General features: G+C 45.5%; 1 protein-coding gene across 1 annotated transcript in view; it reads left to right on the forward strand.

Moving 5' to 3' along the window:
* Positions 1-4,154: 4,154 nt before the first annotated feature.
* Positions 4,155-26,849, forward strand: part of LOC147421103 (putative uncharacterized protein YDL057W) — a 51,794-nt gene continuing 29,099 nt past the window's right edge. Inside the window, exons 1-2 of the mRNA XM_086504045.1 lie at positions 4,155-4,231; positions 22,245-22,351. Of these exons, the coding sequence (XP_086360171.1) occupies positions 4,216-4,231; positions 22,245-22,351 (123 nt within the window). The 5' untranslated portion in view covers positions 4,155-4,215. The remainder of the gene's footprint in view (positions 4,232-22,244; positions 22,352-26,849) is intronic.

Here is a 26,849-nt window from a genome sequence, read left to right on the forward strand (position 1 = left end):
CTATTGACTCGTCCCCACCATTTCTTTGACAAAGGCTACTATCATGTAGCCAGACTACAGTCATGCATCCTATCGATTTATATTGTGCAAGACTATCGCATCTTGGAACTTTCACATTCTATGAGTACCACAAAAAATTGAAAATTCTTAAGCCCAGCGAGCATTCAATTGTTGAAGGTTTTTGCGATGCATACAACAACATTGTTGTCATGCTCCAACATCTTGTGAGATTTATGGAATACGATCCAGGCCACCAAACAGAGGGGTTCTTCTTCAATGTGTTATTGCAAAATGTCCCCTTTAGGAATGAAGTGGAGCTTCTCTCCCAAAATAATACATATTGTTCTTACTTTATGGAGTGCAGGGTCCGTGGGTTGATTCTCAATTACGAAGACTTGGAGATGTATATACATGAACACACACAACACAATATGCTTGTAGCTAAAAATGCAAGACATACTTTAGATCTAATACAACAAAAATTCATCCTTAGCTGAGAAAATCCGGTCACATCTACAGCAAATGACCCTTCTGAGCCAACAATCTCCCATACTCATAGTAGAATGCTCCAGCTGCTTAAGGAATTCCACGAGACCCACAACGCAATTCTCACTTCATAGCAGCAAATCATCTTTGAAAACAGTTCAACTTTGAACAGACGTTTGCATATCATTACAGGAGTGCCTGGGTGTGGAAAGACGTTCCTCATCAAATACTTGACTTCAACCTTCATAAGAGACAATAAAAACATTATCCTGCATCCACAAGCGCATCGATTGCTCGTCTCAAAAACTTGGTGACAGCTGTTCACAACCAGTTCAAGATTCCATTATCAAAAAAATATTTCCACAGCCAATAAACCTTGCTAATGAGAGATTCAGAACCATTCTCAGTACAGACATCATTATCATTGATGAAATATCAATGTTGACAAGCACAATTTTCAACGTGATTGTTCGTCAAATAGCGAACATCACTAATGGAACACTGCTAGACCCATTTTTTCAGAAGCTCATACTACCATTCGGAGACCTTGCGCAAATGCCACTAGCATGCCACCACCACACACCAATATGTCATCTATGCAACATACAAAATTCAGCGTATATCACTGCAGCCACCACCCACAACATGACTTTCTCGCTTTGCCATGCAGCAGACCCTGTGTATGTCCACCAATTCTTGAACATAATCCGCACCAGGAAGCCTACAGAGCAACAAATAATAGAGACATTGTCACAGTGTGTAATTGATGAGCCTGAACTCTTGAGGATGATTGATGCCTCTACCACAATAATATGCACACATAGAGAAGATGTCTACAAGTACAACACCTTGATTCTACAAAAGTCTTTCCTAGCATGCGATTTGGTCACTATTGCACTTAAGACCAATGCCCTTCATTAGCCACTACTGCAAGATTGGCTACATGACAAGGCTTTCAATGAATTGGACAAGATAGCGATTGGTACCAAGTGTATGATTACAGAAAACATTAACCTAGATATAAGTGCGGCGAATGGCTCGACCTGTCACATTCTCTCCATATCTCATAATGTGGCTAGAGTAGAAGTCAGAATTCTCTCCATAGGTGCTAGGATGACCATTCAAAGGACAAAGCATGCTACTAGGGCAATCAGCAGTAAATTGTTCCACAAAAGCACATTTCATCTTGCACTGGCATATGCAATTACGAGACACAAGTCTCAAGGAGCCACGATATCAAGGAAAGCCATCCTGATCATAAAACAAGCCTTTGCTCCAGGCTTGGTGTATGCCATGTTCTCTCGTGTAACAGAGAGATGCCACCTCAAAATACTCAACATGCCAACTACACGAATGTTTTGGCCTGCTGATACAATTCTCTCCCCATGGTTGGACATTTCCACATTATTTTAGTAGAAATCTTTTGTATGCTGTGTAATTTTGCATCAAATTGTCAGAAAACTATGTACTCAACTACCAAGCAACACTCTATCTTTCTCCAGATTCGATTGTTAGGGACCAAGTGGACTGCAACAACTTACCATGGACACAGACATGGTAATCATTCTCCACATTGTTTAGAGTCAACACTCTCTTCCAAGCCTTTCAATACATGAAACTGACATCATATCTCCTTTCAGCTCTTCTATATGTTCATCAAGGATTCCACTAACACAAAAATAGGTAATCAAAATATGCTACTTGCGTATACCCAACATCAAATCAAATGAGGCTAGCCAATGTTGCTCGAGAACCCCCCAACGCATTCATTGAGGGATTTTGGAGCACTCATCTTTTGCACTCGTACATCAACAAATGCACCAGTCGCAACAAAGAGTACAGAAACAATGATACGAAATTAGCAACAAGTACTTAACCTTGTCTACTTCTTTGTAATAGTTGTCCACCTCATTTGCGCACTACATTGAAACTACTGAACGTGTCTTCTTCTACAAGATTGTAGAAAGAGAGGCTGGTGCATTTTGGCATTGACTTTGATGAGTCTGCTAACTTGCTGCTGGACACAGAAGCCCATGAACCATTGAACACTAAGAACGCTGGCATCTCGACGTATGCAATCAAAATGCTCCACTATGGTTATAAGATTGTGTTTGACAAGTTGGATCTTCTTGACAAGAATACAACAAGTTAGGTGCTATCAAGCATGGTGAAAGAGTGTGGCAATGAATTTAGAGGGAACGCCAGAGCAATGTTGAATGACGAGAAGTTCACATGGCACTTCAATAGAGAGCTTTTCAATACTCGATTCGGAGAATCCACGAACCCTTTAAGAAAAATTGAACTCCCAAGTGGTAAGCATTTGATTAACTTCACGAGGAAAACAAACAATTTTTTTTGAAAACTAACCATGCACACTCCATCTCCGTGCATGACACTGATATAGATGCCAAACAAGAACAAGACCAATCAAACATCAAGCCCGCTGGACGAAGTTGCCCGTATCGACAGTGCTCCACCGCCAAAGAAACAAAGACAGACGAAGAGAGCTATATAGTTTACTCCATCACTTGCAAAATCAACAAACGAGTATACATATGCATGACAACTAATTTTGAATCTAGGAAAAGAGCACACATCGGCAATCCTCCAAAAGGATGAGATATGATGTGTCATCCTTTCCTCCCTTCACACGAAACTTTGAGTTCCAAATCTTGCACACAACTAATAATAGGGCTACTGCTATTGCACTAGAAACACGAGAAATTATTTCACATCATGCAACCTCTACCAAAGGATACAATAATTTAAAGGGTCACCCCCCTAAGTGTTCAAAGTACTATCTCTTTAAACAACAAAAAAGAATAGTGTGCAATCATTCGCTCTATTTCATGAATACTGCTTTCTCCCGCTCCTTGTTGTACTTATTTTCAAACTGTTATGCAGCTATTGTCTATTTGATTTTTGAGAGTGTCCTAGGATTCTGTTATCTGCTTTACACTAACAACATCCTCGTTCGTAAATATGTACTCATTGTTCAATTTATTTGCAACAACAATATGAATCCTGACTGCCCATGTGCTCCTACAGCAGCAGTAGGGAGGTTAACGAAAACAACCATGGGAGGGAACGATCCATTTCAGGAGACTGTTCACTTATTGGAGAACCATTTGCCAAAAAATCTATAGATTTTAATACTCAAGAAATACATGTACTTATGGATGGAGGAACAAACATCACGACTAGACTGTAACTGATGATTGCACTACACATAATGCCATCCCCTACCCTCGCAAACATGGAAAGGATATATCCCATACGGAAAGAATGATTTGGATATTATTATTACTAGTTAGTAGTAGGCATTTCATTTAAGATGTCACCTTCGAAAAATGATGCTTATGATCCATATCCACTTCCATTTATGTTCTACTACAATAAAACAACAAATATTGCCTTCATTTACAACGCGTTTGGCAGAATTTCACCAATGACAAGCATTGCTTCCTTCCCATTTCGCTGCATTTCACTAGCTACTCCAACATATGAATTCTGTTCTACTTTGATCAAGCTTCGGACACTGAAACTAATCCCTTCCACCCTGTCATTACCATTCCTACCAATCAAGGCATACATACTGGATTTTTTTTGTAACGTTAAAATTCTTAGAGATTGAAAAATAAAAATAAAAAAATCCTCTCTCTCAATAAGGTGTATATACTTTGAAGTGAACGCCCATGGCATAAAGCAGCAAGCTTTGCTCTTCAAGTTATGGAGGCCTCGAATGGTACACATTTCTTCTCAGTTTCCTTGAAGCTCTCTCTCTCTCTCTCTCTCTCTCACACACACACACACACACACACACACACACACACACACACACACACAGCGCGTAGGGTGTGCAAGTCACGGGCTTCTTCTGGATATGTCACTTTTGCCACCCACAAGCACCACATTGACCATCTGCGCATACTGATTTAGCAGCTTTGAGACGAATTTTGAATTCAGAGACTTTATGTCTCTGGATGAAAACTTCCATAACACAGACAGAAGAGCAAAGTGAAAACTAGAGACTGCTGTTGGTACCATAGCTTGTGTTCTGCACCCGGATCGCTTCATGCTACGGTTACTGAGCTTTTTTTGGCCCCTCAGTTTGTAAATTCCCGTATATTTTTGTACATAGACAGAAAGGAGAGTGACGGGTGGTCTTATATCTCTGCATTAGGCAAAGAGTGGTCTTTACTCTACCTGTAGCATCTTCACTATCATGCTGTGGTAGCTGGAAATTTACCTTCTAAACCACAAGGGGCTATGAGTCAAGTTACTGAACAAGTGGCTTTATCCAGGATCAGGGTTCCTGAGGTTCGGGGAGGAATCAGGATCCTGCTTCTTTCATATTCACCGTTCTTTAGTATACCAAGGGGCTAGTAGGGTGATAGGAGGGCTCTGTGAAAATAGGAACGCTACTGTTGTCACGTGCATATAAGCTCTATATGCCATGTTGACATGCTAAATTAACCTTGAGTCCTAGCTGGGCATATTTGCAGTAACAGGTACAACAAATGATGCTAGATGCAACATATGCAGGATGGGCAGTAGCACATGCCACCTTTTCCCAGCTTTTTTGGGTAGGAATTCTACTTTTTCAGAGGTTTAGAGAGAGAGAGAGAGAGAGAGAGAGAGAGAGATCAGATGGGGTCCCGAACTCCCTTCCAAGGGCCGGGCCCCATATTTCTTCCTTGAAGTTGTTTCAAGGAAATCCCCCAGAGGAGATTCTTGAAGAGGATGAACTTGAGATCGTACACAAAGCTCAAGTCAGCGAGCCGGAGCAGACTTTTCTGCATCGCTTTCGGCATGGCTCCAAGGAGCAAGCACGGTAGTACGTTTTGAAGTTCAAGTATTGACGAACCCACGAGGCAGTGTGGGTCGATGAAGATTTCTTCATAGATTACTTAGTGTTGTTGTTAGACTACGCGGACGCCATGCAACTCGGTATTGGTACCTCACCTTGAAAAGGGAGGATGTCACGCGCACTTATAGACGTATGTGCATGTGGACAAGTTGTAACTCCTACTTCTAGGGTTTATGACAACCTAGGAAGTCTTTTGGAACCTTTGTGAGCATGTAAATTGGACGTGCATGTCCATGCACTTTAGATTAGTTGCATACTCTCTGATTACACATGAGCACTGTCAATGTCTGCTAGGTGTAGGCACTGGGGAGTGTTTACATTATAGGACCCTAGCATTAGTAGCTGGCCTAGGTAGTCATCGGCACATGAATCACCTCTTATTAACAATAATTAACATACCAACATAATTAGAAGTTGTGGGGATTCATGTGGCATCTACTTGACCCCACCTTGCCAAGCTATAAAGGAGATCCCTTGGGTCACCATTTGACATCACATCAATAGAACCAAGTGCATGGGCAGTCAGCACCTTGCACACCCAACACCCCCTTGCACACCCAACACCCCATCGTTTTCTTCTAGTATCCGTAGAAGCCATAGCAGTGTTAAACTTATAGCATCTTAAGTGAATAGCCCAGTGTGATCCCAATATTTATTTTGGCTTTAGGTATTTATTTTACTTATTTGTCAAATCGTGGATAGAACAATTTACTAAGGGGGGTACGTAAGGACCCCAAGCTACTATATAAGCACCACCTTGCCGCCATTGTAAATCACCATTGCCTAGTTGGTTGGTTCAACAGTAGATCTCTCTCTCTCTCTGTCACGTGACACATCTAACCCTATGTGTATGTGGACAAGCGACTTCATGACATGGGTTCAGTTCAATTAGAATAGGAAGTGATCTGGCTATTTTCCCTATTTTTGACATTTTTCACTTGTTATTTTTAAGTGACTTTTGTTGGAAATTGGGTAGGGCAAATCCACTAAGCATGTACATAAGAAAACCCTAGCGCTAGCAATTCTGGCAGAAGAGGCAACAGGAACCAAGGGTTCAACAGACACCTTCTCAGCAAGACCACCCCCAACAGCAAAACCCAACGTTTTCAGCCACAAGAAACCAGCGTTTTTCAGCAATGCAAATTAGCCAGCGTTTTGCAAGTGCAGATCTCCCGACGACAGCAGACCAAGCAGTAGTCATAGTGTTTTTGTAGCAGATTTCCACAGCAACAGCAGATCAGTCCTAGCATTAGCAGATTTTCCATAGCAAGACCAGATCAGCCCTAGCGTTTTTGGAACTACAGGCACCCTAGCAAGGTGGAATCTGTACGTACGTACCTTACGATTCCGTACGGTACGGAACAGTACGTACCGTACTGTACGGTACGGCAAGTTTTTTTTTTTGGGCCATTTTCTCCATGGACCACTCGTGCTAGAGGCGGGTGAAAGGGAGAGAGGCGCTTTCAGATTGGGATAATAGGGTGAAAGGGAGAGAGCCTTAGGCTTTTTTAATCGACTAGGATTACAAAAGACTCTCTTTTGAAAGGTCTGTGAACTTAAATTTAGTGTAATTTTCTTTTTTTACAAATGGTACGTACCTATCACGTACCTAAAGGTTGGTTCAGTACGGAAGTACGTTCCCTACGTACCTAAACCGTACCGTACACTACGTACCTTTCCACCTTGCACCCTAGCGTTTTGCAGTTTCTCCGTGACGGAATCAGCTCAGCACTAGCGTTTTTGATTTTCAGTAGTAGTCAGATACCACAGTAGAAGTCCCGAACCTCGCAGATCTCACCTTCCCGCAGCAGTTCCTCGCCGCACGGTCAAATCCAGTGTAGTTTGCAGATTCAGCCCGGAAAACGCAAATTTCAGCATCTGCGTCTTCAGCGCGTCGTCGTCACATCATCGTCACCGACATAGAGTCAGAATTCAGCAGATAAAGATTTGCAGATTTCAGCCCCTTAGCATTTTTAGATTTCAGCCCGTCTCGTCGTCGTCCTCATCGTCTTCGACATTGTCGGCAAGTCCAAGCATTGTAGAGATTTGTGCAATTATAAGTAGACCGCTCTCGCCATAGAGAGTGGGGCCTTCGGAGGAGGGTTTGACAACATTCTGGTGTCGTATTCTTCTCTCTCTATCTCTCAGTCTCATGCACCTTCATTCACAGTGTTCACCACTTTGTTTGTGTCCATTGTACTCTCTCACTAAAGGAACGGAAGGCTCTTCCTTCCGTAAGTAAAAAGGAACCCTTGAGCACAGTTCGGAGCACTCATCTTGAGCAAAGTTCAACATTCACTTCCGCTGCACCTTACTCTCTCTCTCTCTCTCTCTCTCTCTCTCTCTGTGCCCATTGCTCTATGCTTTCGTATTGTCGACTTTGACATGGTATCAGAGCCCTTGGCTCGATGATCGCAAGGGAGGAGATCACCGCATAGAGAAGAGCTTGGTGAAGAGGAGATCAACGTTTTAAAACGCAGGCAAAATCGGCGTTGTGTTTGACTGCTGTTAGGTAGCGTTCTGAAACGCTCTTCGACAGTGTCTAGCTGTTGACCGCGAGGCCACAAAGGCAACTTTCGAATAACGTTCTGAAACACAGGGCAGAGAGGCATTGAAGAAAGCTCTGGAGGCTGCAGTTGGACATGTGCTTTGATAAGCCCCAGTGTGTTTCATTTTGAGATGCCTAGTTGTACTTAGTAAATCCCGTGGTGAAACATGCCCCAGAAGGCCCAAAAATGCATGCCTTGCGACAACTTCGTGAAATGCTTGCATGGGAGGGCAACAATGGGTGCTGCTCTGAAGCAGCTTGCAATGCAATGAAGAGGTGCGTTGCATGGCCATGAGAGGCGTAAAGAGCATTCTTTTTGGCAACAAAGGCAAAGACAAGATGAGGTTCTTGTGGCAGCCTCGAGCGACCCCGATGAAGCAAGACCAATCATGGGCTATGGAAAGTGCATCGATAAGTACCCACCCAATAAGTTGCCTATGCAAGAGGGAAGTTCCCAAGGAAGCCATCAATTTGTTTGGCTTGGAAATGTGAAACTAAAGGCTCTTGAGACTTTTTGTTGTGCATCAGGCGCACGGATCAACTGGAGAAAGACAGTGGCTTTCTCGGTTGGTAGTGCTCCTACGCCTAATTGGCTGCCAGGTGAAGGTTTCAGATGGATCCCCCCAGGGACTACAGTTCGATACTTGGGCTGTCAGGTTGGTTTGGACTTGTCTCCTGAGCAGCAGATTGCTCCCCTCCTCCTATCCATAAGGAGGAAGCTATTACATTGGAGCTCTGCACGACTTTCTTTGGCAGGTAGAGTTGCAGTGGCCAACCAGGTGTTGTTGGCTACTATGTGGTACATCACATCTTGTTGGATCTTTTTGAGTTCCTGCATCAGCCAGGTAGAGAGGCTGATCAAGAACTACCTTCGGTCAAGGCGCGACATTCAGATAGCCCGGGCCAAAGTGGCCCGGCAGGTCATCACTCTTCCTTGTGCTCAGGGAGGAAGAGGAAGGGGGCAAGAGGGCAGCCTTGTCTGACCGAACGTGTGAGCATGAAGCGATTTCCTCTACCACCTGCCAAAAGTACCTGACTGTGTGCCCGAGAAGAAGTATCACCAGATCCTCACCACGGAGGCAAGTGAGGGAAGAAGCCTCCCAAAAAGTAAGGATGTTGTCAAGGATACTACACTTCTTGACAAAACCTGTCTGTGTCCCATGTATAATGCTCTCTAGAAGTGACCGAATCCTCAAACTCAGAGCCTTGGCATAGGCTGAGTTGAGGATGGTGATGGCCGCCATTGTCGAATCTCATCCAAGGAGCCACCCTCCTTGGGAATAAGGTAGATCAGACCCTCACTCATGCTGTCAGGCATCTCTCCTGTGTGCAGGATGTACTAAACAGCGCTGCAGAGATCTGAGCCAAGCAAGGCTTAATACTCTAAGAAGAAGCTGGGAGTCAAACCATTTTCACCTGGATAGCTACCACGGGGTAGTGCTTTGGGGGCCACGTGGAGCTCCTCTAGCTGAAGAGGCAGCTCAAGCCTCTGGCGCATCTCCTCAGTCACAAGACAAGGCATCTGTGCCCAAACCTGCTCTCTGCATGCATCTTGACGCTTTGACTGAGGCTCTGCTGACAGCAGGACATGGTAAAAGTCAGTAGCAACTGCTCGCATTTCCTCTCGCTCTGAAGGAACTGACCCATCAGGCCTCCTCAACTAGCTGACCTTGGCATGCGTATGTCGGGGTCTCACTGTCTCAAAGAAAGCCCCTGTCACTCTGTCACCCACCTGGGTCCATTGAGATGCCTGTCGATGGAAAGCAAACTCATGGCGCCTCTCCTTTGTGCTGGCAAGCTCCTGGCGAGCCTGCTGCAATTGCTCCTCCAACCAAGGACTGTCTGGATGCTGCTCCTGCATCCTCTGCAAGGAAGCAACGCCTCGTTCGAGACGCTGCTCCTCTCTCGCTGCAGCCAGGCGGGCCATGGACTCTTGTAAAGCGGAAGTGAATGTTGAATTCTGCTCAAGATGAGTGCTCCGAATTGTGCTCAAGGTTCCTTTTACTTACGGAAGGGAGAGCCTTCCGTTCCTTTAGTGAGAGAGTGCAAATGATCACAAACAAAGTGAATGACACTGGCTATGAAGGTGCTGAGACTGAGAGATAGAGAGAGAAGAATACGACACCAGGATGCTGTCAAAACTCTCCTCCGAAGGCCTCACTCTCTATGGCGAGAGTGGTCTACTTATGATTGCACAAATCTCTACAATGCTTGGACTTGCCGGCGATGTCGAACGACGACGAGACGGGCTGAAATCTGAAAATGCTAATGGCTGAAATCTGCAATCTTCTATCTGCTGAATTCTGACTCTATGTCGGTGACGATGTCGATGGCGACGATGCGACGACGACGCGCTCAAAACGCAGATGCTGAAATCTGCGTTTTCTGGGCTGAAACTGTGAACTTCGCAAGATCTGACCGTGCGGCGGGAAGGTGAGATGTGCGAGGTTCGGGGGTTCTTTTGCGGGTTCCAAATTTTGAAAACTGAAAACGCTGATGCTTGTGGGGATTCCGTCGCGAAGATGTGCAAAAACGTTGAAGGGTCTTGCAGATGCAAAAACGCTAGGGCTGAAAATGGTCTTGCTATGGAGAATCTGCTAACGCTGAGGCTTCTGCTTGGTCTGCTGTCGCCAGGGATCTGCAAGAGCAAAAACGCTGGCTGATCTGGTCCAAAAATGCTAGCCTTCTGTTGTGAAGCAAAAACGCTAGGGCATCTGGGGGTTCTACTGAGAAGTTGCTTGTTAAGCGAGTGCTTCTGTTGCCTCTTCTGCGAGAAAGTGCTAGCGCTAGGTTTCCTTATATATTTCCCTACTCAATTTGCCCTACCCAATTTCCCAACAAAAGTCACTTAATAAAATAAGTGAAAAAATGTGAAAAATAGGGAAATAGGTTTAATGCATTGGAAAATGCTCCTGATGGTTTTTGACTAGAATCTGATGATCATGCTGTGTGCAACCAGAGGATATGCATCTATTCTAAGTGCTTGGACATGCACGGTCTGCGAACAGACTCACAAAAGTGCCAGATCACTTCCTATTCTAAACTGACTTGACTGACTGGATCCCTGGTCATGTTGTAGCTTGTCCACGGACACATAGGGTTGGATGTGTCACATGACATCCCCTCCTTTTCAAAGTGAGGTACTGGTACCAAACTGTATGGCGTCGAGGGAGATCGCCAACAGGGTCTGGAATCCTGGAAAGGACTCTTCGGCGGCCCACGCTGATGCGTGGGTCATGCGATACTTGAACTTCATAAAGGTCTGCAACGCTTGCTTCTTTGGGCCGTGCCGAAAGTGACATAAAGTGTGTTGTGGCTTCTTCAATGCTTCAACTTCGTCTAGAGTCATGCTTCTTCCTTCTTCAAGAATCTCCGAGGATGAAAATTCTTGAAACCACTTCCAACACAAAAACATGAACATACCCATTCCATGTAAAGTGACTGGAAAAATACTATTCCTCTTTAAAGACTGTGCATGCAATGTAGATGAACATATAGACGGAGTGCCAAACCGTTTATCAAACACATGCAAACAATGGGGTCGAAACTTGTCTTTCGGATCTAAATCAATCAATTGTGGCAAATCACAATGGAAATGCCTATGCTTGATGCTCAATCTTTCTTGTGATCTTTCTGATACTGTGTCATGCCAAGGAAGAGACATGGAATGTAAATTCCTTGAATGCAAACATTTCATCTTTTCATGAATCATCCGCATACATCCGTGCTCATTCATGAGTGAATCGTGCTCATCGAACAATATGTCATGCCTGTGAAAAGGGATCACATAAGGACGGTGACCTAAATATAGGAAAGCATCGTGAATGAAACACTCAAACAATGTGTGCTGACTAATCATGCGAACACATAGTACTTCCCGTGGGGGTTCTTTAGACCTAGGCTCAAGAGCCAAGATCGGTTCTTCCTAAGGGGGTTCTTTCTGAGGGGGTTCTTCCTGAGGGGTTTCCTTGGACCTAGGCTCGAGAGCCAAGATCAGTTCTTCGTGATAGATCGTCTCTGCAATGAGGTTAGCTTCACTAGAGTAAGTATCAACTAACACATCATCCTTGTGAACAATCACATCATCTTCATGCAAATCATCATGCTTGTGAGAAATCACATCTTGATCATGCAAATCATCATGCTTATCATCAAGCTTATCCTTATCATGCAAATCCTGTGTGCCATGCTTGGGAAAAGAAGAGATGGAGAGAGTCTCCTTCTCTTGATTCTGTTCAAACTGCGCCTGCACAATAGAAAAGAGTCGCAAGAACTCTTTCATATGTTGGTCGCTATTTTCTTTTTTTGCTTTGTTCTCGCGATCAAATTCTGCTTGTCTTGCTTTGTTCTCACGATCAAATTTGGCTTGTCTTTCCAAGCGTGCTTGCTCGTGCACACGCTCTATGGATTCCATTCTTTCTTCGTATTCACGATCTATGGCTGCCCTTCTTTCTGCGGATTCACGATCTATAGCTGCCATTCTTTCTGCGTTTCTTGCTTTTCGTTCTAACTCCCTGTCCATCATCCTCTTGTTGAAAGCCTCCGTAGGAGCTAGTGCAATCCTTGTCGTAGATGGGGAAGGGTCGGAAAAACCTCCTGGTGAAGAAAACTCTTCTTTGCGACTCCCATGCTCATCACCTCCAAGCGAAGTATCCATTCCGCTTCGAGTGATGACCATCCACGGAAGTCTTGGGTTCTTAAGTTCACGAGGAACTTGGGTTCTTGTGGGTCTTGGGTTCTTGGGTTCTTGAGTTCTTGAGTTCTTGAGGTTCTTGAGGTTCTTCTTTCGCTTGCAATCTGTGTTAGAGAAGGATCTTCTCTTCACCCGAGTTTTGCTCTTTTCCGCGGGTGCACCCCTTGGCGGCCTTGCGCTCACACCAAGGTTGCTTTTTTCCACCTCACGTCGATTGGCCGGCCGCTAAGTGCATGGTCCGCTCTCAATGAGTGAAAGAGGCACGAGGGGAGGTTGGACAAGCCCTTCTTTCTTGGGTTACCTGTCACTCTTCAAAAACACGATTAGGAATCGACACGCCCAAGTGGACTTGGGTTACGTGCGACCGCAACAAGCAAAAAAATTCTGTGGTTCTTGTGGTTCTTTCCTTGAGTGATACAGAACACTGCCAAAGCTCTGATACAATTTAAGGTGCAGCAGAAGTGAATGTTGAACTTTGCTCAAGATGAGTGCTCCGAACTATGCTCAAGGTTCCTTTTACTTACGGAAGGGAGAGCCTTCCGTTCCTTTAGTGAGAGAGTGCAATTGATCACAAACAAAGTGAATGACACTGTGAATGAAGGTGCTGAGACTGAGAGATAGAGAGAGAAGAACACGACACCAGTATATGCTGTCAAACCCTCCTCCGAAGGCCCCACTCTCGATGGCGAGAGCGGTCTACTTATGATTGCACAAATCTCTACAATGCTTGGACTTGCCGATGATGTCGACGACAATGAGGAAACGGGCTGAAATCTGAAAATGCTAATGGCTGTAATTTGCAATCTTCTATCTGCTGAATTCTGACTTTGTGTCGGTGACGATGTTGATGGCGACGATGCGACGACCACGTGCTCAAAACGCAGATCCTGAAATCTGCGTTTTCCGGGCTGAAACTGCAAACTTCGCGGGATCTGACCGTGCGGCGAGGATCTGCTGCGGGAAGGAGAGATTTGCGAGGTTCGTGGGTTCTTCTGCGGGTTCTAAATGCTGAAAACTGAAAACGCTGACGCTTGTGGGGATTCCATCCCGAAGATGTGCAAAAACACTGAAGGGTCTTGCAGATGCAAAAACGCTAGGGCTGAAAATGGTCTTGCTGTGGAGAATCTGCTAACGCTGGGGCTTCTGCTTGGTCTGCTGTTGCCAGGGATCTGCAAGAGCAAAAACACAGGCTGATCTGGTCCAAAAATGCTAGCCTTCCACTGTGAAGCAAAAACGCTAGGGCATTTGGGGGTTCTGCTGAGAAGTTGTCTGTTGAGCGAGTGCTCCTGCTGCCTCTTCTGCCAGAAAGTGCTAGCGCTAGGTTTGCTTGTATACTTCCCTACTTAATTTGCTCTACCCAGTTTCCCAACAAAAGTCACTTAATAAATAAGTGAAAAATGTCAAAAATAGGGAAAATAGGTCTAATGCACTGGAAAATGCTCCCGATGGTTTCTGACTTGAATCTAATGATCATGCTGTGTACAACCGGAGGATATGCATCTATTCTAAGTGCCTGGACATGCACGGTCTGCGAACAGACTCACAAAAGTGCCAGATCACTTCCTATTCTAGACTGACTTGATTGACTGAACCCTGGTCATGCTGTAGCTTATCCACGGGCACATAGGGTTGGATGTGTCACGTGACAACTCTTGGAGAAATAGCCGACTGAGCTGAGCAAGTCCAGAGGCAACTCTGTGAGCAGGAGAGTCCTGTATGTCTGTGTCCTCTGTTTAAAGAGCCACCACTCGCTCTCTGAGCGTAGAGTCCAGCAAAACCCTCTCAGGGATACGTAGCATTGTGATCCCCCTCCTCTATCTATCTGTCACTGTGAGGATCACTGGTGCATGGTCCGAAAAAGAAGTCCCAGTGAGAATGCAGACTGTCCCACCCAAGTCACAGAAGTGGTCACTAGTATAGAAACGATCTATCCGAGATAGATTCACTCCTCCCACTCTGCGGTCCGAACGAGAGAAGGCCGGGCTGTATGGGGGCCTCACAAAGCTAGAATGCTGCCACACATCTGAAATCCGTAGTCATACATAACCTCTCCCAAGCTGCCAACTCAACTCCATGCATAGTAGTATGGCTACCTCCAATCCTGTCAGAGGGGTCCTCCAACATGTTGAAGTCACCCCCAATGCACCATTGCTCTGCCTGCGGCAGAGACTCAACAATATGAGACCTAAACTCTGCACGTGCACTCGCCACATTGGGCGCATTGATGTTCAGGAAGCCCATGAGGCAACCCTGAACCTACATAGTAATCCACTGAGCCCTGCTTGGCACAATAATCCCTCTGCCCACAATGGCCTGCTTCAAAGCATCCGCAATAGTCATACATACCCCTCCTTGGATGCCTCCAAGTCCAAATGCAGCTGACCAAAACGTCTCATAGCGACCACGCAAAATCTGACCACACCGTCTAATGCGGCTCTCACAAAGATGACGCTCCTGTAGCATAAGAATGTCAATCTCACCACCCACAAGGCATCAGAAAAGCTCCCGACGCAGCCGACCCCTCTGAAGGTGAAACTGGGGCCCTCCTAATCCTTGCACATTCCATGAGATGATCCTCATGGAGTCGGTGAGAGAAAACAGATGCTGCCACAACAACTAACCTCGCTATCTTTAAGGCCGGTTTGGATGGGGAGTAATCCGCATCCGAACGACCTCTAGACAAGCGTGGAAGGAGTGACTGTCCTGTCCAAGCCCAAGCCGAGCGTGCAGCCCGAAGGGCTACATCCTCTGTCCAAGAATCCTTATGTACAAATACATAACAAGGAGAGCTTTGAGTGTTAGCAAAGGAGGCCTCAGGTGGGGCTGTCCCTCTCGAGCCACACGGCTCGTAGCGAAAGCACTACCAACGCCTCGCGTTTGAGGAGGAGTGGAGGGGTCGGGAGATGAGATTGTGGGCTCCACCGGGGAGAGAGAGGAGGGACGAGAGACGGAGGTGGAGGTGGGGGAGGAGGCGGGGGGGGGGGGGGGACGGAGCGCGGCAGCGTTTGAGGGAGGTGGAGGTGGAGGTGGAGGTGGAGGAACTGAAGTGGACGGGGCCTCCTTAGGCAGGTTGTGCTGAAGGGGGTCAAAACGGTTCCCAGTCGGAACGCAGTGTTGTTGAGTTGCAGAAGGTCGGCCACCAGGGGGAGCAGTGGGGCAAGCCCGCCCCTATCGGCGGTGGCCAGGCACCTGCTGCCAACTGTTAACTGTTTGATCGTTGGTCTCAGTCGAGGTACCAGCCTCTACATCCTGTGTATCTATCTGCTAGGCATGCTCAGCCTTGGGAGGCTGCGCATGCGTTGTGGGTTGAGGTCTCTTGCGAGGACAGACCTTTGCCAAATGGCCCATCTGTCTGCAAACGAACGTTGATTCGGGAGGCCCGAATACTCCACGCTCTGACGGAACCAACCTCCACTCACCCGAGGTAGTAGGATGACCTTCAGGAGAGAGTGGGTGTCTCGAACTAGAACATGTACTGAGGGGATGCCAGCCGCCTTGGCAGCTACAAAGGCTGCCGTGCGAGGTGTCTCCAAGACAGTCCCAATCACTCAGCCTATTCTGGAAAGGAGCAGAAGGTACTCCCTCCGGAGGCCGGGGAAGCAGACTGAAATGGGCAAGTCTGCCTCCTCGACAAGAACGTTGGTAGCTGGGTCGAAACCGTGGCGCCACTGTCGAAAGTGTGCTCGAACTGCTCGGATGGCCAAGGGGCTCATCGCAATGACCTTGGACGCCATCTCGGAAGTCTCAAACTCTATCTGGTAGTAGCCTTGTCCGAGAAGATGAACATCGGAGGATCTTGCCCACCTCTGCGAGAAGGCGGGCCTAAAGGAGATCGCGTACCTCCCCTCTGCTGGGTCTGGTGCCGAGAATCTTGCAGATAACAGAGGTGGCCTAAAGGCGCGCCACCTCTGCCTCTAAGCTCGCTTGCTCTGTCGGCGAAAGAGCAAGTCGGATGGTGGGTTTTGTGGGGTCGGGCGAGGGGGCTGCAGTGGAGTCCCCCTGTGGCGGAGCATAATCCTCCATCTGTGTCTGCTGCAAAGAAGGTGGTCGAGGGCGTCAATGAATACGAGGTGAAGCGAGTGAGCAAGGAGGTTGACAACGCAAAAAGGGAGAAGAGGACGAGTGAGCAAGGTGAGGAGCGCGAGGCGAGCGAGGGGGGTTGCTGGCGGGATGCTGCAGGCAGTGCGAGGAGAGGGGTGGGGGGGGCTCTGGCGGGGTGCTGCAGGTGTGGGCGGGGGGTTACGCGCAGGGCAGAGCGCGTAGAAGCAGGCTGAGAGGCTGCGCGTAGGAGGTGAGGGTGGATGAGCCTACGTGAGGGCAACGATGGCGAGGGGGGGGGGTGCGAGCATTGCTTGTCCAATTCAAGCGTAGCTTTTTCATCTCCTGCTTGGATAAGGCACCAAATAACATGGTACTTTTATGTAAAAATCTCATTGTTAATGAGGCTAACAAGAGATTATAGGGTAAGGACTTTACACTGTATGCTCAAAACATCAAGGATATGCTAGCTCAAATTTGCTCATTCCTCGGTCCCGTTGTATCTTTGAGCAATAATGATCTCCCCTTCTTAACCGCCTCGAATAAAAACCATAAAAACTCATTCTGATGGATAACATGCGGCTCTACATGCTGCTATACGGAGATTACCCTCCTAATGGCATGCTTCTTAAAAACATGCATAGCACATCTCAAACAAAGAGCTAAAAACTTAAACCAAAAAGCCTTATTATGCCATAATCTCCACATCCAATCATGGTGGATTGTGGATTCGATTTATGAATGTGCCTTGAATCTACCAAAGCATGCTACCACCCTCTATTCAGGGGACTTGAAGAGGTGCTATGAAAATATCCCCCACCTCGAGGAATAGGGATTAATCCACCACATAACTAAACTCATACAAGCTACTTTTTTGGCTCAACAATCATACATCTCTTTCCAAAGGTTCCCCACCCAGTGCATAGAAGGAATATGGTCTTCACACTCATATAAATCGGGATTATCATTCACCATACACCAAATATTGGAGATCAATTAGCTCATCAATAACATGTACATACAAAACCAAGGATTGGTATATCGCCAGAAAAATGGGATCCCATGGGGCTAGCTTGCTCCCCCTTGTGGTGTAATCTCTACTTACACGTTGGAATTTGACTTCTTTGCGGGGATCCTTAAATCTCCCAACCCAACTCCCACCCTTAAGAAGTTGGGGTCACCCTTTCGGTACTTCGATGACATTCTCATTATTGACTCAATGGACCCCCTATACTTCATTAACAACCAAACTATCTATCCTGATTGCCTCTCCATTGAAAGCGAGATTAGTACAAATACAAAATTCCTTAATCTTCAATTATCAATTGATAAGGGGAAACTCATTAAGCATCTCAATAAGAAGGAGAATAACCTCCCTTGCCAACCCATCAAATTTATTCAACGATCTGGTAATCGGCCCTCAGATTGGGCTCATAAGGTCATACTTTCACAACTAAAACCAATCCTCTTTTGCAACACCTACCCATTAAATGTTGCACTGAACATCCGAGCACTTGTCCAAGCTTTTTGCCATAACGGGTTTGAAAAAGCTAAGCTCTTGAGACTGAAACCATTTGTAGGGATATGCAGCTTCCTCCCATACAAGCCTACTAAGTGAGGTCTTGGGACACCTAAAAGTTGGAGGGCACTAGGATCCCTAAAGAGGGATTAAACACTCCTAGTGTGGGTGGAGGAGGGCTAACCCAAGGGAAGCACCTCTTACATCGGATGGACTTCTTAGCAACACCCCCCCCCCCCCCCATCAAGGCCTCCCACATATACACAAGCTATACATGACACCTTCCAAAAAGCAAAAAGAAGGAGAGAGGGCAACGTGAGTACCTTTACCACTCCACATACACACTCACTTTAATAATACCCATAACTGACCACTACCCTTCCACATGGGAAAAGAAATACCCCACTCCTCCCATCCGACTCATTCTCTTGGAGGAAAACAAAAGGAGAGAGCACATATATAAGGTGACCTTTTCCCAACACATTTGCACCTAGGGAGAAGAACATTACTACTTGCTGCAAAAACATCACACTCCACACCCAGTTCCCAAATGGCCTCTTCTAATCAGGTTTTGTCAGTATTGTTTTCTTGCTTTGTGCATTAGATGGACATCTATAACATGTAGGAGCATCTCATGACACCTGCCTTCCACCTAATGGACTAACAATCTCTTGTTTTTTTGTGGGTGATGGTGGTAGGTAACATGATACTCCTTTGTCTAATACACATGCATGGCAACCATGCATCCTCTATGTAGCAAGATTGTGTATTGAAAACCCTCCTTTTTCCTCACTATCACGGCATCTATTGTACTCAAAATGCTTGGATTAATTTCAAATGGGTGGTTGCAAAAATTGGTTGTCTTTTTCCATGGTTCAATATGGATTTTAATAGATAAAATTGTATGAATACCTATACTCTCTCTCTCTCTCTCTCTCTCTCTCTCTCTCTCTCTCTCTCTCTCTCTCTCTCTCTCCTACCTAACTTTTGGATGCGGTACATACTTTCTGCGAAGCCACAGGACTCTCAGTGAATGTCACAAAAACAAAATGTATTGCGATTTGTACACACAAATCAAAGGATCAGCCCGCCCTTATGTATGATGGGCAAGAGATTCAAGCAGTGGATAGCCTTAAATACTTGGGCATCATTATACCCTCGAATCATAGATGGGGGCAATGTGCAAAAGCAAGAATTGAAGCAGGACAAGCAAGGTATTACGAGTTTGAAAACATGTGCAAACAAAGCGTCACTAGAAGGTGGGAAATAAAGTCCATGGTTTTCAATGTGTGTGGTCCAAACGCTATTGTATGGGGTAGAGGTATAGGGACCAAGTATTCCGGCCAGCACATGGAATGACATTGAGAAAATTCAGAAAAAGTTCTTATGTAGACATATGGGGATAAAAACCACAACACCATACTCAGTGATTCTATTGGAGACTAGACAAAGACCATTGGAAATGCTTGCCTTGCAAAGAATGCATAGATATCTCTTGAAGGTGAAGCTGATGCCTCATAACCGTTTGCCTCACATAGCATGGGAGGTAGGATGTAAGCCGCAAAAGAACCACAAAAGCAAGTTTCTCACCTCTAGCCTTGTTGAGGACATCAGAACATGGTTCTCTAAATGGAATGTGGGAGCACATGTGGACATGCATGTAGAGGCAGGTACCGAGCATGAGCACGAGCTGAATTTTGAACTACAATTACTTGAGGCTCTCCACAGCAAATGGAAGAATGCAATGCACAGGTCCAAGTTTGAATACTATTGCAAGCACATAAACACAAGATACTGGGAAGAGTACAAGACCGGGGAAACCCAAATAGATATCAGGACACCCATGTCTTACCGTGCGAGACGGGCCATCACCTTGATGCGGACAAGATCACACATGCTCAAAAGTGAAAACGGGAGGATGGCTGAATATTGATGCAAACATGAGGAGATGCACTCAATGCAACTTGAACTCATTGGAAAATGAGGCACATGTATCCCTCGAATGTCCAGCATATGCACACATTCGGGTCGACTTTCCCCAACTTATTCAAGGATGTACTACATTTGAGGAGCTTCTCTCAATAACACATCCCTCTCCAGTAGCACTAGGCATCTATCTACCCAAAGTGCTAGAACATCACACCACACTCACAAACAAAATCACCACAGAATCATGACACGTCCCCTCCTTCACATGGGAAGGGGGGAGTCTCATATATGAGATTTTGGGTCCCATGGGTCATTTTGGCCCCCCGAGGACGTAAATACATCATCATCATCATCATCTCTCGCCTTTCGTCATGAAAAGCACTCGTTTTTGCTTTTCTTTGAAAGACGTGCTTTTTCTTTCCTGCAAAAGCGAGTGCTTCTGCGGGAAAGAAAAAGCACGTCTTTCAAAGAAAAGCAAAAACAAGTGCTTTTCATGACGAAAGGGTTTTTGTTTATTTCTCTTTGAAAAGCACTGCTTTTATGGGTTTGAATACTTGTGTCTATGTGTTGTGAGTATCTGTGTGTAGGGATGAATGATTATAGCATTCTCTCTTTGGCCAATCGTATTTGCCTACTATTGGATTTGTTTGCATGTTTGCTTGGCCAGTAACTGCTACAATGATAGTTGAGTTTTTGTGCACGCTGGTTTTATTGAGGATGATTACTCTTCTATCAGAGGGAGGTATGTGACCGGGACACACACAAGCTTTGCTACTGCAACCACTCCAAACCCATCACCTAAATGTGGGTGTGGTAACCCGTAAAATGCAGTGCAAACTGCTCTGCAGACGATGATGTGGCTGACAGCGTACATAATTATGCTTATGCTGCTGATACATTGGGGGTTGCTTTCCGGCACGAGTTTTTAGAGGCGGATGAGTTTTTAGAGGCGGATGATCTTAGGTACTCTTAAAGCCTTATTTTAATAGTAGATGAGTTTTTAGTTGCTTTTGGGACCAAAGTGTCTATAAATTTGAGGCCAGCATGCCAGTTATAAACAAATAAAGTGCGTGGTTGCAGAGAGCAGTAGAAAAAAATCTTTTAGTAAAGGAAGAAATACTACTAGGGGGCCAGGGGCGCCTATCTAAGGGCCAGCACTCTCCGCACGGGAACACCCCTCATCTCTTGGCTTCAAGTATTCGAGTGTGAATTATTTTCTGTTCTGTTTCAGTTTTTGGTTCCAGTTTGTGATCGAGTAGATCATCCATCCGGTGGGTGATTTCACCTTATATCTTTAAATGTTCAAAATCTTAATCCTGCGCATTTTCTCTTTGTATACCTTTGGGACTTAAACCCTCCTTTTCAAATAGCTAGCAGATAGTTTTGGCAACCTTCTGATGTGATATATCAAGAAGCCCAAAATCAGCAGTCAGTTTCTTCAAGTGCATTCTTTCTTTATTGCTCTCTGATTCTGGATGATTTTTCACTTTCCTATGCTACCATGGAAGGAGCTGGTGAAAGCATGCAGCTTGACTATGAGGGGTAGAAGGTTGCATGCCAGAGAAGAAGCGAAGGTTGCTTGTTACAGACGGGCTTTTTTACCAGACTAGGCTTCAGCTATGTAGGACTTTAAGACCTCTAGAAACTTCTGTCTAGCCGCCGAACAAGGCAAAACTTCCCACCCACGGTTGGAACATTAGAAATATAAGGGCCATGAAATGGAATGGGTCAATGGAAACCGCAACCTTGGTGTACTACCTGGGGTTGAAGGACAAACAAAGTCTCACAAAAGGGACGGAGTGGACAAAACTTCATCTCCAAACCCTATTGGCTCATATCCTAAAAGGAACAATGGTCATTTAGCCAATCAAGGGCTACCACGGCGCTCAGACAGATTCACACGAACAAATACACAAAAATGTTGTTGCTCAAAAATGAACCCTCAAGTTCCTGGTCAAAGCGTGTACCCTCAAAGTAATCGGCATTACCCAACACATTAACTATAAATACAGATACTCAGTTTCTCTTGCAGCTTGTCTCTTATTTTCTGAAACTTCGGCAAATGTTGAGCTTTGCCTAGGTCTTTGTATTTACATTTGATTGATGATTTTGTCAATAATCACCAAATGTAGCTCAGAGAGAGTGATTTTTTTGTTTTCAGAAAAGTTGAGTATTGTGAATTCCTCTGGAGAAAGGCTTGTTGGGATCTTGCAAGATACAGGATCAAAAGAGCTTGTCATACTCTGCCACGGTCTTAATTCCAGTAAGGTGCGGCTATTCGTCATGATCCTACGTTGTACTACTTTGGTTATGTTTTGCCTCAATTCTAGTATTTAGATTACATTAGGATTTAAGATTTTGTTCTTTTAGAAGTTGTCATGTGAAGTATGATTTCTAGGATTAAGTTTTTCTGATGTCTTATCTATACAACTATAAAGGGGGGGGGGGGGGGGGGGGGGGGGGGGGGGAACTCCCCCCCGACACGTGGCGGAAGCAGATTCTCCTGGCAAGTGGCGCTTGCAATCTGGCATCACATGCGACGCTGAGTGCGCTCAAAGCGAGAAGGACTGCGCGGCGGGGGAGAGAGAAAGAAAGAGAGAGCGAGAATGAGGAGCTACTGCCTCCCTACCTACCTCTCTCTCGCACATGGGGCCTTTCAACCAGCACTCGCCAACCTGCCGGTGGCACAGAGAGAGAGAGAGAGAGAGAGAGAGAGAGAGAGAGAGAGAGAGAGAGAGAGAGAGAGAGAGAGAGAGAGAGAGAGAGAGAGAGAGAGAGAGAGAGAGAGAGAGAGAGAGCACTCACCTGTAGAGGCAGGAGCGTGGAACAAGAGCGTGCAAGACAAGAGAATGAAATGAAATGCTATATCAAACTTCTTCAAAGAGCCAAGGGCCTATGAGACCAAACTCATACAAGCTTGGTGGATCTAATACAATGTCTGATTACAAAATCAAAATGAAGTAAAGTGAAAAACTAAAATCATTATCATCATCATCATCAATGCCCAAGGATGCACGGCATCTGGCATTGTTCGATGCCGGGCATTGTCCAAGAAAATTACTGCATGGATGTGCTGAAGAGCATCGTCAATGCCCATCTCTGTAAATAGTCGTACTAGACGTCTCCCATGTCATGCTAGAATAGTCCTGAGCGCTCTACGGTGAATTAGGAGAGAGAGAGAGAGAGAGAGAGAGAGAGAGAGAGAGAGAGAGAGATGAAATGAAATGAAATGTTATATTAACGTCTTCAAAAGGCCAAAGTGACCTATGAGACCAGAAAGTTACAATGCGGTGTATCTGATACAAAGTCAGATTAACAAAATAAATTAAACTAGGATAACAAAATATAAATACTGCGGAGTCCTAAGCTAAGCTGATAGGTGTGAAAGGTGAAAGGCGTGAAATGTGTGAACTAAGCAGTACAATGTGTAGACAAAATGGGAGGGAAGTAGAGATCCATCTTCATCTGCTCTCTGGATGACGAAAAAGTATGGCTCGAATCCTTTGCTGTAGCCTCCTTAGAAACTGTGTAGCTCCTCTTCTCCATCGGGGTCGTCTAGATCTCCCTAGCTCCAATGCTCGGTCTATGAGAATGCCAGTAGTGCGGGCAGACCTCTCCACTGTTGGCTGCTCCTCTGTCTGTTCTTTTGGGTGTACATTATCTAGTGTAAAGAAATCTGTGATCTGTCTCTGGGGTTGTCTCTCTTCAGCTCTCCTCAGTAAAGTTTCTCTATGCCTGTGTAACTCAAGTAGATATAGCCCAAGACATGTCTGATCCTCATAACTCATGACCCTAGATAGAGGCCCAAAACCTTCTTTGAATAGACAATGAAAACGGCCTCGTATCTCATAGTACACTGTGCAATGACATATGTAATGTACCTATGTCTCTGGCTCTAGATGGCACAAGCGGCATATCCTGCTATCTGCTGGTGTCCCTCTGAATATGCCAGTCTCAATCTTGAGCTGATGTGAGGACGTGCGTATCTAGCCAATGGCACAACGCAAACCATGAGAAAGATGCGTGTCCATATAGCTAGGTCAAATCACAAACCCCATCCCCCGTGAGGTGGAGAAGATGCTCTCTATAGAAAGCCATCTTTGTGCCCAACTCCTGTATCGGCTCTATCCATGTCCTCCTCGTGTCCAGCTGGATCAGATCCTGACGAATGAGTCTATTAATCTCTACCCGCGTCAGAGACCTCAAGGGTGCCTGTAGAGAGTATTGAAAAGGAGGCAACCTGTCCATGGTGAAACCATGTGTCTGAAACCATGATGCCATCTGTGCATACCAGCATGATGTATCCCCATTAAGAGCTAATTGTCTGGAGGACTCTAGAGCCACCCTGGCATATCTGTCTCTGTAGTATCCCATAGATTGTGTACAAAGGAGACTGATCTGGTAAGCGCCTCAATCTCTGTAACAGACTTGGACACTCCAAGTCAAGAATCGATCACGACAGCACCAAATAACCACTTCAAAACAATTCACAGATCACAATAGATTTGCACTGGCCCGGCGGAGTTCCGTGCCTAGAGATATTGGCCCCAAAGACTGGCGCCCCTTTCGGTATTTCTTTTTGTATTAATCAATCATCAAAGTACAAGAGAGTGGCTAGGGTTTCACTCTCAGACTCTGCGTCCAGATGCTCTGAGAAGTGAGGCCCTCACCACTAATTTAAAGGTTACAAGGGATGCCCAAAAGCAGAGCCCCAAAAGCTTTTAAAATCAAAAGCATCAGTTCTCTCTCTCTCTTAGAGAGTCTTTTTCTCATTTTTTATAAAAAAAAAGCAAAATTCGCGTCGCTCATCATTTTCCAATATATATATATATTTTAATAGCCTTCCGCGATTTTCGAAAATCAGGGTTTCTGGCAAAAATTAGGGTTTGCAGAAATTTTAGGGTTTCGGGCAGAAATTAGGGTTTCTGCTGTCCGCCACGTCATCACTTTGTGACATACCCCCCTCTTGAAAGCATTGTAATCGACCGCGATTACGCCTGCAAAACCGACAAAAGCCATAAACCGTCTTAGTAGACACTGACTGTTAGTACCTACGTATTAGGAACACACATCTAGCACATGTACAAAATCGACAGTCACATCACATGACATTCAACATTCATTCGGATCTTAGACCATGATTTATCGGCAGCTAGCAATCACATCTAGGTCCAATTCATCGATGTCCGATTTACTAACCACTATTGTATGTCTAGATCAATCAGACCAAAATGCTGCAGTCATTTCGTCTATCAGTTCCTGCACTCACAAGAAGTCAAGAACAAATCAGTATCATAATCAGGAATTCCATTTCATAAAGTCATCCAGTAGAATACTGTCAGCTCTCAGTATCCCTGAAGCTCAGAGAGACATCAGTGACTTTAGTATCAAAATCGAGGCATCTGTTGACAAAGGAGCGGAGTAACTCCCCTCTTGTGCATCCCATTGCACCAGATCTCCGGCCAAGCTGAATTCTGGGTTCCGTTTGGAGTAGACTACCAAAACATCGAGGTAAAGTTTCACAATCCGAGGAGTATCTGCTAGGTCCTCCTCCTCCATCCACTTCGCATCAAATGCAGGAAAGTTCTTGAACTTAACCAAGAACCCGCCTTCGGACTTTACCTTTCTTCGTATCATTATGTTCCAAAATCTGTTCAGGAACAAGGATCTCCTTGTTTTCTTCCACTGCGGGTTGCTCATCAGGCTCCCCATCATCAGGCACATCACCCTTAACAGGGTTCAAGAGACTCACATGCAATGCATTATGAATCCTCCAAGTATGTGGTAGTTCCAATCGGAAGGAGACATCATTTATCTTGTCAGTGATCTGGAAAGGTCCGTAGTATCACATACTAAGCTTTGGAAAAAGCCTCTCCTTTCCCTTTTTATTTCGCAGGCGTGCCTTCTCAAAAGTAAGAGCACCCAATCATCCTCCTTCAATTTCAAGTCGCGACGATGGCGATCCGTTGCCTTCTTCTGTCGTTCTTGAGACTCTGTAAAGTCTCGCAAACCTTGGCAAAAGCCGTATCCAAATCTCGCGAATATTCATCCGCTTCCAATATCTAATCTTTCGTGCTCAGGAAGGATGGAACCTTCGCAGCACTTTCAACAATCTCACATGGCGTCTTCCCCGTCGAAGAGTGTATCGTGTTACTGTAGGCAAATTCCACCAAAGATAGGTTCTTTTCCCATTGAGTCTTTTGATCCGAGATACAAGACTTCAATAAATCTAAAATCACTGAATTGGCAATCTCAAATTGCCCGTCAGTCTGCAAGTGGAACGATGACGAGAACTGCAACTGCGTGCCAATGTTCTCCCAAATTGCCTTCCAAAACCAACTCATAAATTTGGGGTCTCTGTCGGAGAGAATCGTCTCAGACGTGCCATGTAATCAGAAAATCATCGTGATCATTCTGTATTCTCGGGAGATAAAAAAAAATGAAATCCATTTCAATATTTTCCCAGGGGTGGGTGGATACGGGTAAAGGCTGTAACAATCCCTGTGCCTTATGCCTGTCAAACTTGACCTTCTGGCATACCAAGCAACTGCACACAAACTCTTCCACATCCTTTTTGAGTCTCGGCCCAAAGAAGTATCTCTCTACCCCCTTCATGGTGGTAGCAATGCCGCGGTGACCCGTAAAAGGTGGACAGTGGCATTCAGTCATAACCTTATCCCTCAATGGCTGTGTAACGCACAACATAGTCTTTTTCATCAAGTAGCCTTCCCGAAGGGAGTATCCCGCTAGTGTCTCCCCATCCCGT

This window comes from Adiantum capillus-veneris, chromosome 28 (genome assembly GCF_014529385.1).
Source record: "Adiantum capillus-veneris isolate H3 chromosome 28, ASM1452938v2, whole genome shotgun sequence".
NCBI lineage: Eukaryota > Viridiplantae > Streptophyta > Polypodiopsida > Polypodiales > Pteridaceae > Adiantum > Adiantum capillus-veneris.